Below are 18,704 nucleotides of genomic sequence, written 5' to 3' on the forward strand. Positions count from 1 at the left end.
AGAATGTATATGTTTTTAAATGTATAATTTGACATCAGGGAATGATTGCCTTGTTTGTGAACCTCTGAATGAATGCAGTGTAATTTGTTTCTGATGTTGAAGCATTTATCATTTGATCTTATTTTCCAGGTGCCATTTTGTTTGGAAATTATTCCCAAGTAAGGTGTGTTTGACGTTTGAATTCTGTTTTTGTTTCTCAGTTCAGAAAAACACTCAGTATGTCCTGGTGTTTGATGCATTTGTCATTGTGATTTGCTTGGCATCTCTTATCCTGTGCACAAGATCCATTGTTCTTGCGCTGAGGTTACGAAAGGTAAATGTGTGTTGGAATATTCTCCCTCCCTTCCTGACCTCGGCTTTCAGCTTGTCCAAACAGTAGGGCCTTGACGTCGGGTTATCCTGCCCTATCTGGGGCCTTGACTAAATTAAATTCCTTTGAGTGATTGTCCTCCAACAAGGCATTAATCAACCTGGGGTGTAGAGAGTGAGTCCAAGTTCCTGGCATGTCAAGTAGAATCAGACAATTATCCTGCTTCAACCTGAGCTAATAAACACAGTTGCACAGCAGTGAACTTCTCATGATTTTGAATGCTTCTAGAATAAATGAGACCCTTTTAAATTTAAGAGTGATCTTAAGAACAGGGTAATAGCATGTGTGGGTTTCATCTTTTGTCTTCAGATCAGAGTTCATTTTGACAGGAAGGCATGGTAAATGGGTTATAATGATGCATAAGATATGTTATCCTATGTTTAAAAATAGTTTTAAAATTCTCCCCTGAGGTTCCTTTTACCTTTTTACCCTTAGGACTCTCGTGACCATATACTCTAGCACAAATTTTATCCCCGTGTGTGGCATGTGTATAAACACAGACTAGGGTCAGTGGAAGTAGGAAGTCATCAGAATAACACACGTGGAGCAAGAAAAACGGTCTTCATTCTATTTTCTACTTCTTGACCTGTGCCAGTTTACTTTGTAAATACCCAGTTCTCTTACCCACCCACCCGCACCCCAAGTCCCTTGATATTCTGAGTCCAGCGTCAGGGTCTGGGTTCTGCCAACGAGAGTGTGGGGCGCTGGGAGCCCACACCCGGGAGCTGGGCCGCCTGGACTCAAGGCCTGGCTCGGCTGCCCCGTGTCTCAGTTCTTTCCTCTGGAAGGAAGGGTCCGAGGCGCCTAGTTCGTAGGGCTGTCGTCTGGTTGAATGTGTTGGGAATATGTCAGGCGTTTGGAATGGACTCTGTGTCAGCTGTTCCAACCAGAGTCTGTTGGAGTGAGACGCGGCATTGGGTGCTGGAGTCACTCAGTTTACTGACGTGCTCGCCTCCAGCCGGGGTAGATGGCGCGGGGACGTGTGGGCTGTTATCTGTACCCTCCAAGTGAGAATCCATCCCGTTGGAAAAGGCAGTGTCATGCCATCGGACTTGAAAGAGCTCTGTTCTGCACTTTTTTCCTTCCAGAGGCCAGTGCAGTTTGTTAGAAATGCTTTTTTTTTTTTTGGCTGCAGAGATTCCTAAAGTTCTTCCTGGAGAAGTACAAGCGACACGTGTGTAATGCCGACCAGAGGGAGTTTATCAACCAATGGTATATCCTGGTGATTATCAGCGACCTCCTGACAATAAGTGGATCCGTGTTAAAAATGGAAATTAAAGCCAAGGTGAGGGCAAGCTATTTTAAATCTTTGGTTCTTTCTATTCTTTTGGGTGGTCTCACATACTCTTAAGATATGAAGTGATTCTCATGTTTTCTCTTTTCTCACATCCATAAAACTGAAGCCTCCTTTGACCTGGTTTTTGGTGAGCGGAAAATGAGGAGGTGGATGTTCTGTGGAAGGTGATATTCCCGTGAATGTCCTCTTGGGAACTTGGCAGCATCTTCAGAATAGGAATTGAATTGTGAGAGGATTGATTGCTTGGTCAGGCTTTATTTATTTTTTTAAGTTGCAAAAAGCAGCCTCTGACCCTTGACCCAATCACGCCGTGAGCCAGGGGTGCTCACCCATGACTGATGGGGGTTCTGAAAGAGGTTTTATTTGAGGATGATTTGAGTGCCTCTAGTTGCCCGGCCCTTGGGTAACGTAGTTGATTTAGTCTCCCAAGTCTTGACTCCTCCCCTCGATGCTCTGCCATCAGCTAGCAAATCTACACCAGCCTTCCCTCCTGACCTCTAGTACCTCCCTGTCATCCATGGCAGCTGCTCCGCTTCCTTCAGGCCGTCTTCCTCTCTGGTCTAGATCTTCTCATTGCTGCGGCTCCTCCTCCCGCCACAGCTGTCTCCTCACTGTTGCTTTGCCTTCAGCCTTGTGCCCCTCGGACCCATCCACCCAGCCGTCAGAGTCATCTTTCTGGCGTCTGTCTTGCAGTGACAATCCTTTCTGCCTCAGAAACCCCTCTGTGATGAAGTGGCCTTCCTTCAGTGTGGTCTCCAGGGTCCCCATCGTCCAGCTCTCCCCCCTCTCCCGCCCTCGCTTTCTCTGGCCTGTCGTGTGGGGCCCCCGCCTGAGGCCCTGGCTCAGCCTCTGTGGACTTGCAAGCCTCTCCCGGCCCGTCCACCAGACCTGCCACTCTGGGGTCACACCTGTGGGAGCCCTGTGTGACGAGTCCAGCCCTGTGCCTCTCACTGCACATAGCACATTATATTAGAACTGTGTTTGTGCGTGTGTCTCTTCAGTTAGACCTGGGAGTCCTTGAGAGCAGGAACTGTTAGCACGTCATGCTGGGGCTTTCTTTTAAAAGTGTTAATAGCTGGAAAGTATTGTTTGATATTTAGCAAACATCACTAGTTTATGTGCTTTAATGCCTAAGTCAGTGGTAAACGCAGTCTCTAGTTCAGAGTATTGTTTGAACAAAGATTTAGTTCAACAAATTGCAATACTAAAAGGAAATGAGAAATGCATTTGGAATTGTGCACTCTTATTAATTTTCTTCTTCAGTTTAAAAACTCTTAGAATCACTATAGAGAGGCAGGCAGATCATTCTTTTCCAGTCAGTTTCAAGCGAGGTGTCTGAGCTGAGTGGAATAGAATATTTTACTAATACATTTGTTTTTTCATTTCCTAGAATCTCACAAACTACAATCTGTGCAGCATTTTGCTTGGAACGTCTACGCTCTTTGTCTGGGTTGGCGTCATCCGATACTTGGGTTACTTCCAAGCCTATAATGTAAGGATGTGCAGCACCACTGGGATTCAGGTCCATTTCTTTGGGATCTGTTAGCTACTTTTTAATAACTCCCATTCTGCTGTTTTGTGTTTTTTATTTTCAGGTGCTCATTTTAACAATGCAAGCCTCATTGCCAAAAGTTCTTCGCTTCTGCGCGTGTGCTGGTATGATCTATCTGGGTTACACCTTCTGCGGCTGGATTGTCTTAGGACCATATCACAACAAGGTGTGTAGTCTAATTCTTCCTCCTGCATACGAGGCACTTGGGACCCTTAAAAGTGGGTTTCGGGACTTCCCTGGCAGTCCAGTGGTTACGACTCCACACTTCCAATTCAGGGGGCTCGGATTGCACCCCTGGTCAGGGAACTAAGATCCCACAGTGCTGCACAGCATGGCCAAAAGAATAAGTAAAATGTTTTTTTTAAAAGTAGGTTTCTAGCATTGACCTTCATCCTACTTCTCTCCAGCACACATGCTTGACATCAGTGAACACACATCTTTGCATTCATTTTCCTTTTCTTTCCCTTTCCTGGATGTTGAAGTGACTTTAGGATATTAAAACAAGAATGGCAGGAAACCGGAGACCACATTTATTTCATGGTTGTCTGGGTCTGGCTTAAGGGGTCACATGTTAACCCAGCTGGACACCACATAAGAAGTGTTAGGACATGAGATCACTATAATAAAAATGAAAGTTAAGTAAGGAAAAGCATTTCAAAATCTGTCTAACTCAAAGGGTTACAGTTTTCATCCAGATTAACTGAGGAGGATGGAGGAGGATAAAGACTGCCCAGAATGACCACGGTAGTTATGATTAGAAAGGTAACACATCTTGCCTTTGCAGGGGGCTTTGATTTCAGCATCATCTTACTGCCTTATTAAAGTTCAATATCTGAATTCTCAACTATTACTGGGCTGCTGTCAGTATCATAATTTCAGGGACAACAAAGTTCAGATGTTCTTGGTTTTTCTTTTTAAATGATTTTATTTATTTATGGCCGTGCAGGGTCTTCAATGCTGTGTGGGCTTGTCTCTATTGCAGTGAGCAGGGGCTTCTCTCTAGTCTTGTTGTGTGGGCCTCTCATTGCCAAGCACAGGCTCTAGAATGCTCGGGCTTCGGTCGTTGCAGCACCTGGGCTCAGGAGTTGCAGCTCCCAGGCTCCAGGGCAGGCTCAGCAGCTGTGGCCCGGGAGCTTAGCTGCTCCAATGCACGTTGGGATCTTGCCGGACCAGGGATGGAACTCACATCTCTTGCATTGGCCGGTGGATTCTTTAACACTGAGCCGAAGCTCTTGGGCAAATTTTAGATTCTAGTTTTCTACACACATATCTGGTGAGAGAGGCCAGGATCAAGAAGCCTGGGAGCTGGGAATCCTCAGCCATAGTTCTGGCTCTGCCGTCAAAAGCTCTGGGGCCTTTAGCGAGCGTCTCAACTTTCCTGAGACTGTTTCCTCCCCTTAAAAATGACTGGATGCTCGCTCAGTTGTGTCCAACTCTTTGCGACCCCATGGACTGTAGCCCACTAGGCTCCTCTGTCCATGGGATATCCCAGGCAAGAGTACTGGAGTGGGTTGCCATTTCCTTCTCCAGATGTTCTTGTTTTAAAATGATAAATTTGATTCAAAGATATAGCAGGAAATGAAATTTGGTAGGCTTTGTTTTCAAACCAAAAAAGTAAAAGCAATGATTGCATCTTATAGTTTTTTTTCCACCGGCCTTTGGCAGTTGGGACAATAGAAATAACAAAAATAAAAATAATAGCAGCTAACACTTGGGGTAATGCTAAGCGTTTCTCTCTTCTCTTTTCATTTAATTTTGTCAACAGCCCAGGGTACTGTCATCTTGACTTAGATGTCCTACAAGGAGAAAAGTAAAGATGTAAAGGATTGTATTGACACTGGTATATACAACTCAGCTTTAAGTCTTGACCTTGATAGTCCCATTAAAAAAAACCATGATCAAATCTGGTTTATAAACTCGTCACAAAAATTGAGCAATCCATAAAACTCAAACTTTTGGTATTGTCCTACTAAAATAAATCCTAGTAACTTGGAATCTACCCAGACTTTCTCCTCTTTAAGCATTACATCTAATTTGTCCAAAGAGAATTACCATTTTCCTACTTGAGAAACTGTATAGTCAACAAAGTGACCATCTCTGGGTTATTAGCAAATCTTGATTATCTTACTGCTCTTCCATTTCTATCCCACTGATTTAAAGGTGACTAATCAGTAAAAAGTGTTCTTTGATATGATCTCTCTGATCTGGAGAATTTACTTAGTGCCTAAGAAAATTAACTTTTTTCTTCTTTACTGGCCTCGCGGTCTGAATGCTTTGCCACAGTTTGGTCACTAGAGGGCAGTGTTGCACCATGTGGAATAAATACTGCTCTTCCGCGGCCGGGGAATTTATCCAGTGGTCCTGTGGCGTTAATGGCTCTATACCTTCCCTGGTAGCACCCCTGGTAAAGAACCCGCCTGCCAGTGCAGGAGATTTAAGAGACGCGGGTTCGACCCCTGGGTCTGGAAGATCCCCTGGAGAAGGGTATGATGGCAATCCACTCTAGTATTCTTGTCTGGAGAATCCCCAAGGACAGAGGAGCCTGGCGGGCTACAGTCCCTGGGGTCGCAAAGAGTCAGGCACACATCTTCCCTATCCCATCATTGTTCTGGAAGATGCTCAGAAATGTTGCTTTAATTTTACTAAACTAGCTACCATTCTCAAGTGCTATGTGCTACATAGTTAAAGTGCCCATGTTCTTTACCTCACTTGTTCTGTTAGCCCTCCCATTAACCCTGTGAGAAATATTATTATCTTTTGACAGAAAATAAGGATCTTAATACGTTAGATTCCTGGGGTTGAATAGTTAGTGAATGGGTGAGATAGGATTCACATCCAGGTCACCTTTACCTTAATACACATCCTTTGACCAATAAGCTGAAGGCTTTTCTTCTTTTCTTGGCATTACCTAAAACAAATCATTACAAAACAGCATTTAGTCTGACTCAAGAGTGGCCCAACCATGAGAGGAAAGCTGAGTCATCAGTCTTATTTCTTTCAATATGTGTCAAGGTTACCTTGTGAATGATGGTGTTCTTTGCTTTGTGAGTCTTGACTGTATTTTCATATCTTCAGTTCTGTCCTTTCAAAGAGTCCAGAGGATCAGCACTATCCAAGAAAAATATGAGAGCTACAAATGAAAGCCATGTCTGCACTTTTAAAATTTTTCTAGTAGCCACATTAAAAGCTTTTTTAGAGAAATGGATGAAATTGAATTTAATTATGCATTTTATTTAACCCAGTATATTTAAAATATGACTCCAGCCTGCAGTCAGTATAAAACATTGAGATATTTTACCTTCCTTTTTTAGGCACTGAGTCTTTGAGATCTGGTGGGCATTTTGTCCCAACAGCACATCTCGGTCTGGACTGGCTGTTGATCAGATGTTCCATAGTCACCGGAGCTGGTGGTGGCCACATTAGACATGTCACCTCTTGGCTTACGTCTCTTAGTTAACGCCAGTCTGTTACTTCTCCCCTGGAGGAGTAGAGAGATAAGAACTGTATCTCTGGGGTTGTATAGCAGGTCTGTTTATGGCTTCTATCTCCCATTCCTAACCACACTGATACATTCGGAAAACACAGAGTTGAGTTAATTCAGTGGATGCATTGCTCAATAGTCAGAGAAAACCTTCACTTTGGTTCTGGACTTCTGTTTTTTCTTCTCTATATTACTTCTTCTTTAAGTCTAAAGTTAAAATTGTTTACTACCCCTGCACATCTCTCTCCAAACCAATCCAAATGGTCAAAAATTTCAGGTTCTGCCAGTCAGTCACTATCTGTTGAATCAGAAGACCTTCAAGTATTGCCTGAAAGCTTGAAAAATGGCACCATAGCGAGCATTTTCTAGAATTTCTAGAATCACGGCTAGCTTGGGTGTAGAAGCTCAACCGTTCTTTAAACAAACAAACAAAAAAAACTAAAGAAAAGGTATCAGAAAAACCAGAATTTCACCCTGATGCTTGTCTGGCAGCAGGAATCCCACATTTTAGCTTCTGGGTTTCCTGTTAGACATCGGATTTCAATGGTTCAGCTGAAAGAGAATAAAAATACAAGTGTCCTGCCGACGTTTACTCCAGCACTAATGGACATTGGCACAACGCCCTTTCAAAATGTGTGAGCTTGGCGGGCTGGAGCCTGTTGCTGTTTAATAATTCAAAAAGGACTGGAAGAACATAACTCTAATGTGGCTTTGACGTTTCCAGAGTACTTTCTGAGGAATATACCAGTCTTGCATTTATTGTCCCCATTTTGCAAATGAAAAGACAAAGCATTGAAAAATCACTGGTCTTGGCTGACACCATTGCTAAAAGTTCAGTGGCCGCCGAGCTACACCTTCTTGCTTTCAAGGCCTCTGGTTTTAGCCAAGCACCTCTCTTATTCAAAACAACTATTAGCTGGTTAAAACATTTTATGTGAATGCTACATGAAACTCTTAGCACCAACTCTTGAAGCAAATTTTTATGTCACTCTCTGACATAAACCATTGCAAATTGCGCTTTCATTCACATGAAAGTTCTTTTTGGCTCAATTGAAAAATTATCATTTGTGGAACAAATGCTCGGGTTTTCACTGTGGTAGCCTGGAGGCCGTGGAGACGTTTTATGGAGATATCCATTTGATATTTATTCAGCATCTACTGTGCTTCCGACACTCTCCGATTCTTCTAGCCCAAATTCTTAGAGGATGGGACCGTGAATTATTGCTCTTTGCATTCCTCATGTCTCGTGTGGTACATAGAACATGGTAAAGGGCTCAGCAAGTTTGCTCAATGACAAGAAACAGACATAGCAGAACCTGCTTTCTGGGGACTTACACGCTTGCAAGAACCAAAGCAATTTCCTAGGAATGCATTTGTAGCCTGGAAGCACATTAGCACCTTATTTCTCTTTACCTTGGGTATTTTTTTAAATCTCTATTTTTAAAAAATTGAAGTATGGTTGATTTGGAGAAGGAAATGGCAACCCATTCCAGTATTCTTGCCTGGGAAATCCCATGGACAGAGGAGCCTGGCGAGTTACAGTCCATGGGGTCATAAAAGACACAACTTAGCAACTAAACAACATAATTGATATACAGTGTTTCAAGTGTACAGCAAAGTGATTCAGTTACACACACACACACACACACACACACACACATATGTATTCTTTTTCAGATCCTTTTCTGTCATAGGTTATCAAAATATATTGAATACAGTTCCCTATGCTAAATAGTAGGTCCTTGTTGTTTATCTGATTTATATATAGTAGTGTGTATCTGTTAATTCCAGTTTCCTAATTTATCCTCCTCCCCTTTTCCTTTTGGTAACCATACGTTTATTTTCTATGTCTATGAGTCTATTTTTGTTTTGTAATAAGATCATTTATATTGTATTTTAGGTTCCACGTGTACATGGAATCCACATATAAGTGATATCATGTGATATTTGTGTTTCTCTGTCCAACTTACTTAGTATGATAATCTCTAAGTCCATCCATGTTGCTGGAAACGGCATTATTTCATCTTTTTATGGCCAAATAATATTCCATTATATATATATTCTTTATGCATTCATCTGTTGATGACATTTGGATGGCTTCCATGTCGTGGCTGTTGTAAATGCTACAAACATTGGGAAGCACGTGTCTTTTTGAATTAGAGTTTTCTCTGGACATATGCCCGGGAGTGGGTTTCTGTATCAAATGGTAACTCTAGTTTTTTAAGGACCTGCCATACTGTTTTCCACGTTAGGTATTTTTCAAGCTCGTTTATTATTCTATGGATCTTGGCCACTGAAACTAGCTCACAGCCACTTCTTATGGTATGAAATGGTAGAGTATGTACCAATTACTTACCTTACTAGGTCTCTGTTTAACTTTTTGGCAGGTTAAAATAAATCTCACAGGCCCAGAGAAGAGGGAGATAAATAGCGTTAATGCTGAGATGCATATTGTGTCCAAATTGATTCTAAGTAACTGCACAGGAAACTAAGGGATGAATTTGCACTGTGCCCACCAACTCGCAGTTCTGGAACTTGAAACACAAACTGCTGGAGGTTCTTGACGCTAAAGAAAGGAATTGGCCAGTTTCCAAGAGAAACTCTGAGAAATATGGATTTAAAATTCTTTTAATTAATTAATTTTCGGTTGTGCTGGGCCTTCATTGCTTTCCGCAGACTTCCTTTAGTTGTAGTGAGTAGGGTCTGCTCTTGGTTGCGATGCTCAGGCTTCTCACTGTGGTGGTGTCTCTTGTTGCCTTGTGAGGGCTCTAGGACACACAGGCTTCAGTAGTTGTGCCTATGGGCTTAGCTGCTCCTTGGCATGTGGAATCTTCCCGGACCAGGGATCAAACCCATGTCCCCTGCACTGGCACATGGATTCTTAACCACTGTGCCACCAGGGAAGTCCTGAGAAATAAGGATTATTAAGGGTGCTGTCAGAGGTGTAATTGATGTTCATGGAAACCAACTTGAACTACATCGTCTTGAGGCTAGTGGTGGGGTGGAAACTAGTTACTCTGGGAACTGCCTGTCTTATTATTAAATTATCTGCATATTAATAAGTGATTTGCTCCCTGGATGTTCCCTCCAGGGCTCTGTGGAGAGTGACTTTAGTCCAGGTCTTCAGAGTTGTTGCCGATGTAGCAAAGCCATGGGCGTGATTCTTATTTGGAGTATGTCTCTATGCTCTCCCTTGGTTACAGAATTTACCCCGTGAATCTGTCATGGACTGGGAGTTTGCTAGCTGGTTGGGGTACAGAGAAGTGTGCAGACAACAATTAGAAGACCAATCAGTCATTTCTTCTGTGGTTCTTACTGATGTAGAGAACAAACTAGAGCTGCCAGGGCAGTCTGTCTTGATGTAAGACTGAAATAGCCCTTCAACACTGGCTCCATTGGGCAGAAATGATGATGGATGTACCAGATGAAGAGAATAAATCCCGTGATTTAAAGATGGAGAAGTGGCCCAGGTGCTGTGAGAGGAGGCAGACACACGATCTTGACACTGCTGTTCAAGGGATGACATGAAGCCCCATAAACGAGGAACTTACTCCAGGGTTCTTGGCTTGGATTTTTACTTTGCCTCCAGACTTTGCATTATTGCTAAGCAAGAGAAACGATCTGAAGGCTATGTTCTTTGAAGTTTAGATTTTACTGCAGCTTGGACTGGAGGCTGAAGAGGTTGGGGGGAGGAAGACTTTTCTGGAGTTTTCTGTAATAAATATTTAAGTGTGACATCAGAGAGGGGTAGAAAGAGTGGGTTAGAGAAACACCATACAAACAGACAAACCTTATTAGATTGTAGAGCAGGGAAAATAAATCCATTCAACACACTGCTTTTTTTTTTTTAATTGAAGTTTGGTGATTTACAGTGTTGGTTAATTTCTGCTATACAGCAACATGATTGTTATACATGTATATAGATTCTTTCTTTAAATATTCTTTTCCATTGTGGTTTATCACAGGCTGTTGAATGAGGTTCCCTGTGCTATTTAGTAGACTTTGTTGTTTATCCATTCTATATATGATTGCTTACATCTGCTAACCCCAACCTCCCACTCCAGCCCTCCTCCAAGCCCCTCCTCTTGGCAACCACAAGTCTGTTCCCTATGTCAGTGAGTCTGTTTCTTTTCCACAGATAGGTTTCTTTTGTGTTGTATTTTAGATTTCACATATAAACAACACATAGTTTTAAGCACTTGATTATTTTGGAGTAATCTTTTTCTGGTAGGAGGCTGGAATCGCAGACAGAGATAGAGAAATTTGGAAGGGAAGCCCATTTTCTGGGCTCAGATGGTGGGAGCTATTATTATGTTGCATGTGAATCCATATTGATAGCACAACTCCCAACTGGAAATGTCCCAGAGACATTCACAGGGACTTGTCCCCACAGCCACACGCGCTGACTTGATGGACGTACCGGCCCCTCCTCCCACTAAGGACAGAATAGGTTCTGTTACAGCTTTGCAGCAACCTGTTGTATCTGCATTTCTGAAAACTGTGTCGCCTTTTGCCTACTAAGTCATTATCATTCTTCACATAGAAACTTTTCACACTCATCTAATGTTTAACCCTCTGACCTCAGAGACTTCATTCATTAAGCACTTGCTGTTTACTTTCTGTGGATATGGCAGCTGGTGGTCAAGCGCATAAGCTGGGTGGGGGCTGCGAGCTTCCCGGGGCATTCCACACCAGCCCCTCCTCAGCTCTGCCCCCAGGGCTTCAGGTGTTCCGTCAGCCTCTTGCTAACTACCTCCTGTCGCTGCCTCTACTTGCCCCTTAAACTGGCCTTGTCTGGAACAGAGTCCATCAGAGGTTCCTCCCCCACCCTCCTGGGCTTACTTTCTCCCCACTTTCCTCTGGATTCCTTGCAATCCTGGGCCCCTGCACTTAGTCCGACTGGCCTCCTGGCCCCTGAACTTGTCTCATTCTAGGAGATCTTCACATGCCATGGAAACAGAGAGCAGATCCTATTCCTCTTCTGTCCAAGTTTTCACTCTTCTCTAGGGAAGCCGGGGTTAGTCTGAAATGTTTACAAGCCCAGGCAAGGCTCTGTGAGCGCAGCACACACTCTCCTTAGGCTCCAAACCTATTCCCCCCACATTCACTGAGCAAATTTCTCTTCCTCCTCTCATTGATGAGCACCTCGGCTTTCAGGCCTGACTTCTGAGGGCCACTTTCCTTAGGCAGCCCACCCAGCTCTGCCACAGGGGTTAGGTATGTTGGCAGTGGCCAGTCCACTGGTAGCTGGGGAGCCCTCAGAAGACACACCATGATTATTCATCCTAATGCACTTTTCCACCTCTGGTAATCTTGAGCTTTTAAAGCTCGAAAATTATCTGAATCCATGGTTGGAAAGGCTACAAAGAAACCAATTTTCTTGAGCCTCTGTCTCTGGCCCTTCCACCTTTGCTGGTGGTCTGCAGTTCTTTCAGAAAGCAGTTTAGCAGATTTTAGCCTTAAAATGTTAATGGTGGGCTTCCCTGGTGGCTCAGTGATAAAGAATCTGCCTGCCAATGCAGGAGACATGGGTTCGATCCCTCGTCTGGGAAGACCTCACCTCCTGCAGAGCAACTAAGCATGTGCACAGCTACTGAGCCCCTGCTCCACAATGAAAGAAGCCGCCGCGATGAGAAGCCTGCACGTCGCAACTAGAGTGTAGCCCCTGCTCACTGCAACTAGAGAAAAGCCAGTGCAACAATGAAGACCACACATGGCCAAAAAAAAAAAAAAAGTTAATACTGAGACCTAATAATAGGAAAAAACTCAGTGTCGAGAAATGTGCATTGTGTTGTTCTTTACAATAGCAAACATGATTAGGATGTCCCGTGAAAGGGAAATAGTTACAGTTGACATTTCCAACAAATGATCTCTGGGTATGAATAATACAAGACTATGTTAAGTAGAAAAGAAAGAAAAATCTGATCCAAAATGGTTAGGTGACATGACCACAAATATATAAAAAGTCATTGGAAAAGACCCTGATGCTGGGAGAAGGGGGCAACGGAGGATGAGATGGTTGGATGGCATTCTTGACTCAATGGACCTGAGTTTGAGTAAACTCTGGGAGACAGAGGACAGGGAAGCGTGGGTGCTTCTGTCCATGGGGTTGCAAAGAGTCAAACATCACTTAGCATCTGAACAACAACAACAGCACCATAAAGAGTGCAAAGGAAAAAAACTGAGAGAGGTGTCAAGAAATTATCTTTGTGAATGTAGAGGAGAGTTTTGAGTAACAATTTGCAATGCATGGTATTCCAGTGCCCTAAGGTGAATGTTAATCGTAATAAAAATGGCAGCAACAATGTCTTCAACAAAACCAGCTAACTAGATACTTCTCTACTTCCTTGGCTAGTATATCTCAGACTACTTTTGGTCTCCCCCCTCCACAGTTTGAAAATCTGAACACGGTTGCTGAGTGTCTGTTTTCTCTGGTCAATGGTGATGACATGTATGCGACCTTTGCTCACATCCAGCAGAAGAGCCACTTGGTATGGCTGTTCAGTCGCCTGTATTTATATTCCTTCATCAGCCTCTTCATATACATGATTCTCAGCCTTTTCATTGCACTTATTACAGACTCTTATGACACCATTAAGGTAAGCAGTTATCATTATTTCCTACCAAAAACTATTGCAAATTCTGTATAGATTGAAGCATAGGGAAATACTATAGTTTTTTACTTACTTAAAATACTATTACTTAGATTTTTGAGATTTTGTAGAAAAGGAACTTTTTAGATGCTGGAGGTTCATTTTAAATATGCATTTAGGACATTGTCCTTGGTGCCCAGATTGGGGTGGACTGGTTTGGAGGTGTAGTGGGAAAGAGAAAGGGAATGGGTAAAATGGGCCTGCCTGCCGGCTAAGTCGCTTCAGTTGTGTCTGACTCTTCGTGACTCTGTGGACTATAAGCCGCCAGGCCCCTCTGTCCATGGGATTCTCCAGGCAAGAATACTGGAGTGGGCTGTCATACCCTCCTTCAGTGGATCTTCCTGACCCAGGGATCAAACCCCCGTCTCCTGCATGGTAGGCAGATTCTTTACCACTGAGCCACAGGGGAAGCCCTTAAGAATGGACTGAATTTGGTAAATCAGGTAGTTGGGCTGTGAATCTTAGTGCTTACAGGCATACCTGCCTGTCCTGGAACTTTGGCTTTGAGTACTAAGTTTCAGTGATAGGGGTGACCATCTTCCTGACAACTGTCCACGTGTGGGCACACCTCAAACACTGGATGCCGCTCGTGTGACGCAGGTTTCCTTTAAGTTACAAAATCTAAGGCTTTTGTGGCCGTTTAGCTTCTTCCCTTCCCAAGCTACCCAGTGGACCCTGTGTCCTTTCAGACCGGGTCCATTTAACTGATCTGTAGCAGGAAGGAAGTTCTGTAGCCTCGGGCGGTGGTGTCCCGACCGCCTGTCGGGCAGCAGGTGGTCGTACTTGGAGCCAGCACCCTGTTTGGGGCCAGCATCTGAGCAAGCAGGGATTCCATATCCGTGTCCTGCGGCGTTGTCCTCTTCTTGAACCTTCTCAGGCTATCCCAGAACAAGCCAGTCCATTGGAAATACTCCTGAGCATTTTGTGCAGAAGGAGACACATGTTCCTGTCGGGATGGGTGCTTGGCTCCAGGAGGGCTGGCGGTGGGGAAAACAGCCAGGCCTCCTAATGTGGGTGTTGTCCTTGGATCTGGCAGTGTCCCTTTGAGGGCGCCAAGCCTTGGTGACCTGATGGGTTATCTCACTGAACATGAGGGGAGGGGTCTCTCAAGAGTCTCTGTGTCTGCTTGGAGGAACCTACTGCCTTCTACCTCACTAAGCGACCAGCTTCTGTAAAACTTCCCAGCCCGACTCCATATGGCAGTGTGGGGAAGGGCTTGCAGTGAGCACGAGCTTTAGACTGCTATTTCCTTCACTCCTTTAATTAACACGCCTCTAGGTTCCTTGGTGGCTCAATGGTAGAGAATCCGCCTGCCAGTGCAGGAGATGGGGTTCCATCCCTGGGTCAGTAGGATCTCCTGGAGAAAGAAATGGCAACCTACTCCAGTATTCTTGCCTGGGAAATCCCATGGACAGAGGGACCTGGCAGGACACGGCTTAGTGACTAAACCATAACAACAACAACCCTTTCCCCACTAAGGCTTGCTTTCTGGAGTTTTCCTCCGAATGGCTCTCTGTTCCCACGGTGGCCCTGGCTTGGCTTTCAAGGGACTCAGAGATTGATTGATTATTGTTAATATCAGTTCTTGGATCTGAGTTTGCAACGTGGGAGAGTTTTATTTTAGGAGAGGTGGGTTTGGTTCGTTGACAGAGGGAGCAATTGCTCATGCTGTATAAATAAGGTAACCACACTGTGTACTTTTTAAAGAAATACCAACAGAATGGGTTTCCTGCCACGGATCTTCAGGAATTCCTGAAGGAGTGTAGTAGCAAAGAGAAGTGTCAGGAAGAGTCACCAGCTTTCCTGTCCAGCATCTGCTGTCTGAGGAGGTCAGTATTGTGTCGAGTCAGGTCTCCATGCTCCCAGGATGAGATGCTCTGTTGCCTTAACAAAGAGTCCTCCCAGGGCAAACGCTGCGCTCAGAAATCAGCTGATTGGAGGAAACAATGCAGCCTTACTTTCTTTCCTCCCACTGAACTTGGCTTTAGAAATCTATTGTTTCTTATAAAAGGTACAAAGGTACATGACATGGTTGGAATCTCTTGGGAATGTTAAAGCCTGTTATGAAAAGGCATGAACTATGTCCCTGAAGTCAAGAGGGTGGGCTGGCCACAGGAAGAGGTCAGAATCCTTCATTTACAGGTGTAGCTCCAGGAATGTCAAAGATGTTTTCCCCTTTTCACAGTTGGTGGTACAAGTAACCTTCCTTGAGCAGAGAAGAAAATCTGCTTGAGAGGGCCTCTGTGTGTCCTTGGCTGCAAATACAAATCAGTTTCAATGACTCTTCGCTCACCATTGATCGGGGCACTTACATAAATAGTCTGGACCTCAGTGGCAAAGCCTCTGCACAGTGGGTTGGGGACGAGAATGGGGGACACATGAAGATAATCTTCTTAACTGTGCCCATGTTTGTTTTCACCTCAAGTCAGGGATGGGGGTTGTTAGCTAGCTAAGTACCCCCGACTCACATCTTTTGAGAAGCATTCGCTAAACCAGTCCTGAAGGAAGAGGAAGAACATAATTGCTACTTAAAATCACAGGATGTATTTTTCATTAATCAATTCGTACTACATCTTGGGATTTGAAATGGTATGATGGAGCACTTCTAAATAACGTCTAGTAAATATGAAATGAGATCTTCTGAGAAGAGTTAAGTTTTTACAATCACATTTTATCCTCTCAGAGCATTAAAATGTTGCCATGGAAGCAGGGATAAAGGGAAATTAATTTTCTTAATAGGCAGCTGCCTCCTAAGGGGTACCTTACATAAGGGTCCTTTTCTAATTAGAAAGTTGCTTTTCTAATATGTAGTTAACCATAAATTTAAAAAAATCATCTCAGAATGTAAAATAGTTGTGAACACTGGACAGTAATGGACAGGCTTTTGGTGCTTGATCTTTGTACCAGAAAAAGCCCCAGAGGGTTGTTAGATGATTTCTCGTGCAGCCATATGAAACAAGTGAAAGATTTAAAGAGTGAACTGCAGGACTGATTGATAAGATTGAGTCTGGCTGGTGAGAACGGAGCAACATCAGCAGGCAGTTTTCCCTAAGATGAACTAAGACTTGTGGAGAAGGTGTGTTTGGTGCGAACAACAGTCTGCTCATTTCATAGTGAGCAATGAGAGGATTATTAGAACAGGAGGGTCAACCAAAGGAAACAAAGTGAAGAACAGGATGTTGAAAGTTTTGAAAAAAGGAGGAGATCAAAAATAGAAACAGAAGTGGCTATTACCAAAGATGGCCATGGGTGATGTTGGCTTGATCGGTTTTAGCTGAATAATCGGATCAAAGCCTGGAATCCAGGGGGATCTGGCTGGACCCTGCATAGAAACAATGAAGGTCATAGGGTCTAATGAAAGAAATGGGTTGTACTGAGGCCTTGGAACAAGTGATGGTTTTGAAATCATCGAAAATTAAATATACCTGGATGTGTTTAACACAGCTGGAAGCTTAAGAATGAAATAAAATTGAGGAAGGTGACAATTCTATGAGTCTAGGACTCACTTTATGACTGGAGAGTACATGCTGGAGAAGAACCATAAAGTCATCACAAGTATTGGTGTCTGGGCCCCTCTCCAGTGCCCATGACATGCAACCCAAGTATCACAGCTCTGCCTCCTGCAGAGCACGGCCAGGTTGCTCTTCTTCAAAAAAAGCAGCCCAGCAACCACCACAGACTCATTCTCTCTTGAATAATTGACAGAGCCTCTAGCCTGATGGTCAGAACGCCTGGGTTTTCATTCTGGATCCTGCCAATTACTGAATGTGTCCCCTGACCTTTCCTAAGCCCCTGGGTCCCTCTGTGGCATCATTAGGGCGGAACAAGTAGCCTCTGCATCCTCTTCTGGTTCTATGGGGAGGTATGCTTCTGGTCTGGTTCTCTGGAGGGGTGTGCTGGTTTGAGAAGATGAGGTTAATCTTTCCCCTTCTCTACCATAGTGAAGGAGGAAAATCTGCAGTTCCAGCCATGGAGATGTAGGGTGGACAGCTCCTCAAAATTGCCAGGAGCATCTAGTCAAACCCCCAATAATGTAAATTGTCCTTAAATTTTCTTCCACTTATATGTTGCACTCAGCATGTCAGTAACTTATGTATGCCTACATCATAGAGCATGTATTCCTGTTCTATCTCAAAGAGTTTTAAGTTATTGCTCTCTTTACTTCTCCCCCTTTCTGTTACAGGAATAGAAGTGATGACCACTTGATACTTATTAACTAAAATTCTCCTGCTGACGATGATCAAGTTTCAGGTCTCCATATTGAATGACAATGTAGAGGGGTCCCAAATGGCTTGGACCAGCACTTCCAAAAACACCGATTGTGGATGGGGAAAGAGGACTGTCAGCTGGCTGAATAGAACTGAAGTTCCAAAGTTCCTTTTTATAAACTTGAATCATGAAGAACAGACCACAGTCACCTCCTGGGCCTTAGTGTCATAGAGCAGTGACAGTGAAATTCTGTCTTGGTCTTTGAAATTATGATGTCATATTTCAGAGTGTATAAAATGATGATATTTAAAGCCATGTATTTAAAGATGTGAGTTTATCATCAAATACAGGTTTGTCTTAAAGTGATTCTTGGGTGAGAAGACATTTATTAATCCATGGTCTGCACAAAACAGAAACTGGTTGCACTACCAACTTAGAAACTCAATGCTGGAGAACTATTAAGCCAGGTAATGCACTTAAATCAACAAAAAGACCTCTTGCAGTGGACATCTCTCGGCCTATGTTTTCCTATGGTCTTCTCAGGATGATCTGAAGAAACTGTTGGTAAAGTCAGTGGGAAGAATTGGAAACAAAGTTGTTTGGCCACCTTGTCACTTGTGCTCCTTGTTGATTGTATACCCTGGATACGTGGACATTATACTACAGCAGTGGCCTCTCACTTCAACACCTGAACTCCACTATGGTGGGGATTCACCCCTGTCAAGCAAGGAAGGTGGTATTTTTTTTCCCCCAAATAAATTAAATTTATTTTTATCATAACATATGGAACTATTGGACTTCCTGGTGGCTCAGACGGTAAAGAATCTGCAATGTGAGAGACCTGGGTTCCATCCCTGGGTTGGGAAGATCCCCTGGAAAAGGGAACAGCTACCCACTCCAGTATCCTTGCCTGGAGAATTCCATGGACAGAGGAGCCTGGCAGGCTACAGTCCATGGGGTCACAAACAGTCAGACACAACTGAGGTCTATACACACACAAAATGCTTTGCTAAACTTATCATTTTAGTTATAAACTTCTTTACTTAAAAAAAAAGTGTTGAGTTACATTCAACTTTTAAATTAAAGACTGTTTAACCTGTGGTTCTAGGGCATCCCCATGCAGAAGCAGTGTGCAATTAGAT

The 18,704-nt window shown here is 43.6% G+C and overlaps 1 protein-coding gene across 3 annotated transcripts in view; it reads left to right on the forward strand.

Annotated features, from left to right (window-relative positions):
- Positions 1 to 18,342, forward strand: part of MCOLN2 (mucolipin TRP cation channel 2) — a 60,463-nt gene extending 42,121 nt beyond the window's left edge. For all 3 annotated transcript variants that reach the window (XM_020891319.2, XM_070467820.1, XM_020891321.2), the window contains exons 8-14: positions 201 to 313; positions 1,506 to 1,655; positions 3,058 to 3,159; positions 3,263 to 3,385; positions 13,093 to 13,299; positions 15,061 to 15,182; positions 17,537 to 18,342. In XM_020891319.2, coding sequence (XP_020746978.1) covers positions 201 to 313; positions 1,506 to 1,655; positions 3,058 to 3,159; positions 3,263 to 3,385; positions 13,093 to 13,299; positions 15,061 to 15,182; positions 17,537 to 17,573 — 854 coding nt within the window. In that variant the 3' untranslated portion in view covers positions 17,574 to 18,342. The remainder of the gene's footprint in view (positions 1 to 200; positions 314 to 1,505; positions 1,656 to 3,057; positions 3,160 to 3,262; positions 3,386 to 13,092; positions 13,300 to 15,060; positions 15,183 to 17,536) is intronic.
- The last annotated feature ends 362 nt before the right edge of the window (positions 18,343 to 18,704 follow it).

Source organism: Odocoileus virginianus, chromosome 5, assembly GCF_023699985.2.
Source record: "Odocoileus virginianus isolate 20LAN1187 ecotype Illinois chromosome 5, Ovbor_1.2, whole genome shotgun sequence".
In the NCBI taxonomy this organism is placed as follows: Eukaryota; Metazoa; Chordata; class Mammalia; order Artiodactyla; family Cervidae; genus Odocoileus; species Odocoileus virginianus.